We start from the raw sequence: 6,606 nt of genomic DNA, 5'->3' as shown, positions 1-6,606 counted from the left end.
GGCACTTTCACACGCAAAAAAAAGTATTCAAAGAGTGATGCTGCATTGGAAGTCTTTTTCTATGTGTTCTCTGTTTGTAGCTCTGAAAAGGCAATAATGTCCACACTCGGGAAAAGAAAACATCGTATCGTCTCAGAGAACAATAGAATGGTAACAATATGATCAATGTCCAGAACACAACAAAAGGAGAAATAATTTAAAAACAGATCAACAATTAGCACAATGAGTGACAGAAAATACTGCATAGTACAAATGCCTTCCTTCACATCCTAGACAGGGCATAGGGCCTTCGAGACAGACAGCCCATACAGAGAGGTTGTGTCCCCTCTCACGGAATTCCTCTGGTAGTCTCTATGGATATGTCCAATGGCAGTTCCATCGCTAAGCCCAGGGCATCATTCCAGAGCTCAAAGATCCCTTCCACGGGGGACGCGCTCAAAATATCCACAGCCAAAGCCATCGCCCCAGCCGCTGTCCTCCAACATCAAACGCACCAGGACCAAAGCAGCTCCTGTCACAGTACCACATGACCTTCCCATGATGCTCCCTGTTGCCCCTGTGGAGGGGTGCCTACTGGGTACAGTAGTACAGTGGGTGTGTGGTGGTCTAGGTAGGTAAAGGGGTTGTCTAGGTCAAGGGGGTGCTTCCTTGTTATTCGGGTTCGCTACTGTTGGTTGCTTTCTCCCACTCTATGCTCTCCTCGCTGTGAGTCGGCGAGGCTCCGTGGCTGGGGCCGCCCCCGGGACGCACGCCGCGCAGCCCCTGGAAGCGCCGGCACTCGGGGCAGATGCGGATGTGGCTGCAGCCCCGCGCCACCAGAGCTGCCTCCTGCGCCAGTCTGTGGGAGAAGGGCTCGGAGAGGGGCAGGCCGGCGGCAGCGCCACACAGCTTGCCATTGCTCAAGCTGACAGCAGCAGCCCGCGCCCGGCGCTCCTCCAGGGGTAGGGGGCGAGGACGGAGCATGGTCGTCCCCCGCCGACGCCTCAGCTGTAGGCTGTCCCGGCACAGGACGATCCCCTGGAGCTCCCGGAGCATCTCCTCACACACCGACAGCTGCAACACACACAGGGAGAGAGAGGCCGGGAGATCTCACTGACACACTGCAAGATCAGAGACTGACGGGCAGGCTGAATTCAAAAAAAAAAGTATTTTGGGTAATAGACATAATACAACAAAATGTACAATGTGGACCCAGACGATATCACTTGAAAGCATGAATTAAAACGCTTGTTTCCAAAGTGGTCCTCCGACTGACAGACACCATGCAGGACAGACAACAGCTGCACAAATAGGATAGAGTGGGATGTACTGGACATTTAAGTCTGACAATATCTTATAAAAAGAACTTAAGATTAAGTTTGTTGGGAAAATATCACAACAACCTAGGGGTTTCAAGGAAAAATAGACAACTGTACAACATTCTATATGGTACTTGATGGTTAAATACTGACATTGCCAAATTATTCATCCCCCTTAGCGTTTTTCCTATTTTGATGCATTACAACCTGTAATTTAAATGGATTTTTATTTGGATTTCATGTAATGGACATACACAAAATAGTCCAAATTGGTGAAGTGAAATAAAAAATATAAAAAAACAGAAAAGTGGTGGGTGCATATGTATTCAGCCCCTTTTGCTATGAAGCCCCTAAATAACATCTGGTGCAACCAATTACCCTCGGAAGTCACACAATTAGCTAAATGAAGTCCACCTGTGTGTAATCTGTCACATGATCTGTCACATGATCTCAGAAAATATAAACCTGTTCTGAAAGGCCCCAGAGTCTGCAACACCACAAAGCAAGGGGCACCACCAAGCAAGCGGCACCATGAATATAAAGTTCTCCAAACAGGTCAGGGACAAAGATCAGGGTTGGGTTATAAAAAAAGATCAGAAACTTTGAACATCCCACGGAGCACCATTAAATCCATTATTAAAAAATTGAAAGAATATGGCTCAACAACAAACCTGCCAAGAGGGCCGCCCACCAAAACTCACGGACCAGGTAAGGAGGGCGTTAATCAGAGAGGCAACAAAGAGACCAAAGACAATTCTGAAGTAGCTGCAAAGCTTCACAGGGGAGATTGGAGTATCTGTCCACAGGACCACTTTAAGCCGTACACTACACAGAGCTGGGCTTTACGGAAGAGTGGCAGGAGAAAAGCCATTGCTTTTGGCGAACACGTTTGGTGTTCGCCAAAAGGCATGTGGGAGACTCCCCAAACATATGGAAGAAGGTACTCTGGTTAGATGAGACAAAAATGTAGCTTTTTGGCCATCAAGGAAATTGCTATTTCTGACGCAAACCCAACAACTCTCATCACCCCGAGAACTCTCATCACCCCGAGAACTCTCATCACCCCGAGAACACTATCCCCACAGTTAAGCATGGTGGTGGCAGCATCATGCTGTGGGGATGTTTTTTCATTAGCAGCGACTTAGAAACCGGTCAGAATTGAAGGAATGATGGATGGCATTAAATACAAGGAAATTCTTGAGGGAAACCTGTTTCAGTCTTCCAGAGATTTGAGACTGAGATGGAGGATCACCTTCCAGCAGGACAATGACCCTAAGCATACTGCTAAAGCAACACTTGAGTGGTTTAAGGGGAAACATTTAAATGTCTTGGAATTGCCCATTCAAAGCCCAGACCTCAATCCAATTGAGTATCTGTGGTATGACTTAAATATTGCTGTACACCAGTGGAACCCATCCAACTTGAAGGAGCAGATTTGCCTTGAAGAATCGGCAGAAATCCCAATGGCTAGATGTTCCAAGCTTATAGAGACATACCCCAAGAAACTTGCAGCTGTAATTGCTGCAAAATGTGGCTCTACAAAGTATTGACTTTTGGGGGGTGAATAGTTATGCACTCTCAAATTCTGTTTTTTTTGTCTTATTTGTTGTTTGTTTCACAATCAAAATTATTTTGCATCTTCAGAGTGGTAGGCATGTTGTGTATTTCAAATGATAGAAACCCCCCCAAAATCAAATTTAATTCCAGGTTGTAAGGCAACAAAATAAGAAAAATGGCAACGGGGTGAATACTTTCGCAAGCCACTGTATATTCAAAAGTATGTGGACACACATTCAAATTAGTGGATTTGGCAATTTCAGCCACAGACATGTAATCTCCATAGACAAACATTGGCAGTAGAATGGCCTTACTGAAGCGCTCAGTGACTTTTAACGTGGCACTGTCATAGGATGCCACCTTTCCAAGTCAGTACGTCAAATGTATGCCCTGCTAGAGCTACCCCTGTCAACTGTATGTGCTGTTATTGTGAAGTGGAAACATCTAGGAGCAGCTGCGAAGTGGTAGGCCACACAAGCTCACAGAACGGGACCGCCGAGTGCTGAAGCATGTAGTGCGTAAGAATCGTCTGTCCTTGGTGCAACACTCACTACCGAGTTCCAGATTGCCTCTGGAAGCACAGACAGCACAATAACTGTTCGTCTAGAGCTTCATGAAATAGGTTTCCATGGCCGAGCAGCCGCACGCAAGACTAAGATCACCATGTGCAATGCCAAGTGTCGGCTGGAGTAGTGTAAAGCCAAGTCATGAATTACTCTTCACCATCTGGCAGTCCGACGGACAAATCCAGGTTTGGCGGATGCCAGGAGAACGCTACCTGACCCAATGCATAATGCCGACTGTAAAGTTTGGTGGAGGAGGAATAATAGTCTGGGCCTGCTTTTCATACGTTGGGCTATGCCCCTTAGTTCCATGAAGGGAAATCTTAACGCTACAGCATACAATGAAATTCTAGAAGATTCTGTGCTGCCAAATTTTTGGGAACAGTTTGGGGAAGGCCCTTTCCTGTTTCAGCATGACAATGCCACCGAACACAAAGCGAGATCCGTAAAGAAATCATTTGTTGAGATTGGAGTGGAAGAACTTGACTGGCCTGCACAGAGCCCTGACCTCAACCCCATCGAACACCTTTGGGATGAATTGGAACGCCGACTGCGGGCCTAATCACCCAACATCAGTGCCCAACCTCACTAATGCTCGTGGCTGAATGAAAGAAAGTCCCTGCAGCAATGTTCCAACATCTAGTGGAAAGCCTTCCCAAAAGAGTGGAGGCTGTTATAGCAGCAAAGTGGGGACCAACTCCATATTAATGCCCACGATTTTGGAGAGAGATGTTCGACGAGCAGGTGTCCACATACTTTTGGTAATGTAGTGTTTTCCTTTCGCATTCTTATATATTATATGAAATTATTGTGAAATACTGGTTACATTATGCATTTTGCCATTCTCATCCTCGTAACATAAGACAAATCCCTGCCCTGCATTTCCCTTATTGCGTTAAATGTCTGTGCTGGTTTGCCCGTCTCCTCTCTGTCTTCCTCTCCCAATGATATCACACAGTGTCAGTGTGGACTAGACGAAGACAGGGCGAGGAGAACAGGCATGATAATCCACACATCACAGTTAGCTGTAGTCACACAGTACATATTTCTAACTGTTTTGGCCATGGCATCTCCCTTTGTGCAATGTAATAGAAGGGAACAAGCTTACAGAGGCATTGCGTGGGCCATGAGCCATGCCATTATAACTGACAAAAATCAAACAAGCCATTCCAGATACGCACTTAGATAGATAGATAGCTTGTGCGCACACACACTAATTTTATTGTTTCCTAGTCCCCCCAAAAAATAAGTCAGGTGGCATGGGCTTTTCTGTACACAGGCTGGTTTATTTAGATATATCTTTTTTATATCACAGTGTTGTATCGGGAACAATTGAAAACAGTCATATTTCGTAAAGAAAAACATCACAGAAAAATACAGCAGAAACTGAAATTAAATCATTTCCAAACCATGAAACAACGTCTCGTTCAAAAATGAATTCAAAGCGGGCTGATTTGAGGTTGTTCAAGAATAAAAGCACAGCATTTACAGTCACATTCACTACCAGTGGAGACAGCTGAGGTCTACTACATAAAGGCATGCAGATAGATAGTGTATGTGAGGTATTATCTTTGGCAGAGGTCTCAGAGGCAAATGAAAGGAATGGCGCACACTTGGCAAGGGGCTGGCAGGGATAGGAAGCTATGTGCTTCAACCTGTGTGAGGCAGCATAGTGGGGCTCGTGGGGCTTGCTACTTCTGGAGTTGAGCTGGGTCTGGGAGAAGAGCGCATCAGGGCGGGGAGAGGGAGACAAAGCAGATGCAGGTAAAATAGCCCTCTCTCACCTCTGTTCCGGGCGTCTGCCGCAGAAACCACATAAACTCCAGCACCGCCATGAAGATGGCCACCAGGAGACCGCACACCAGCACCACGAAGATACCGCCTATGTTTTCCATGCCTAGTCCTGGGAGGGAGGGAGAGAGGGAGAGAGCGAGGGCGAGAGACAGAGAGAAAGAAAGAAAGAAAGAGAGAGGGAAAGAGATTAAAAAAAATAAAAAACAGAAATACCTTATTTAGATAAGTATTCAGTCCCTTTGCTATGAGACCCGAAACTGAGCTCTGGTGCATTCTGTTTCCATTGATCATCCTTGAAATGTTTCTACAACTTGGAGTCCACCTGTGGTAAATTTAATTGATTGGACATTATTTGGAAAGGCATTACACCTGTCTATATAAGTTCCCACAATTGACAGTGCATGCCAGAGCAAAAACCAAGTCATGAGGTCAAAGGAATTGTCCGTAGAGCTCCGAGACAGGATTGTGTCGAGGCACCAAAACATGTCTGCAGCATTGAAGGTCTCTAACAACACAGTGGCCTTCATCATTCTTAAATGGAAGAAGTTTGGAACCACCAAGACTCTTCCTAGAGCTGGCTGCCCGGACAAACTGAGCAATCGGGGGAGAATGGGCTTGGTCAGGGAGGTAACCAAGAACCCAATGGTCACTCTGACAGAGTATCACAGTTCCTCTGTGGAGATGGAAGAACCTTCCAGAAGGACAGCCATCTCTGCAGCACTCCACCAATCAGGCCCAGATGTGCAGCAACGCTACCCATCAAACCTGACAGAGCTTGAGAGAATCTGCAGAGAATTGGAGAAACTCCCCAAATACAGGTTTGCCAAGCTTGGACCGTCATACCTAAGAAGTCTCGAGACTGTAATCGCTGCCAAAGGAGCTTCAACAAAGTACTGAGTAAAGGGCCTGCATACTTACAGTATCAGACAAAAGTTTGGAAGCACCTACTCATTCAAGGGTTTTTCTTTATTTTACTATTTTCTGTAAAATAATAGTGAAGACATCAAAACTATGAAACAACACATGGAATCATGCAGAAATGCAAAAGTGTTAAACAAATCAAATTATTCAAAGTAGCCACCCTTTGCCTTGATGACAGCTTTGCACACTCTTGGCATTCTCTCAACCAGCTTCATGAGGTAGACACCTGGAAGGTATTTCAATTAACAGCTGTGCCTTGTTAAAAGTTAATTTGTGGTATTTATTTCTTCTTAATGTGTTTGAGCCAATCAGTTGTGTTGTTACAAGTTAGGGGTGGTATGCAAAAGATGGTAAATCTATTTGGTAAAATACCAAGTCCATATTATGGCAAGAACAGCTCAAATAAGCAAAGAGAAATGACAGTCCATCATTACTTTAAGACTTGAAGGTCAGTCATTTCAAGAATTTTGAAA

General features: G+C 45.3%; 1 protein-coding gene across 1 annotated transcript in view; it reads right to left on the bottom strand.

The window, feature by feature from the left end:
- Positions 1-648: 648 nt before the first annotated feature.
- The window catches only part of LOC139382352 (glutamate receptor ionotropic, kainate 4-like), a 233,458-nt gene continuing 227,500 nt past the window's right edge, over positions 649-6,606 (bottom strand). The window contains exons 18-19 of the mRNA XM_071126326.1: positions 5,203-5,321; positions 649-1,053 (exon numbers count right to left, since the gene is read on the bottom strand). Of these exons, the coding sequence (XP_070982427.1) occupies positions 652-1,053; positions 5,203-5,321 (521 nt within the window). The 3' untranslated portion in view covers positions 649-651. The remainder of the gene's footprint in view (positions 1,054-5,202; positions 5,322-6,606) is intronic.

Source organism: Oncorhynchus clarkii, chromosome 24 (genome assembly GCF_045791955.1).
Source record: "Oncorhynchus clarkii lewisi isolate Uvic-CL-2024 chromosome 24, UVic_Ocla_1.0, whole genome shotgun sequence".
Classification (NCBI taxonomy): Eukaryota; Metazoa; Chordata; class Actinopteri; order Salmoniformes; family Salmonidae; genus Oncorhynchus; species Oncorhynchus clarkii.
Note: the sequence above shows the minus strand (reverse complement) of the source record. Positions and strands in the feature narration are given on the sequence as shown.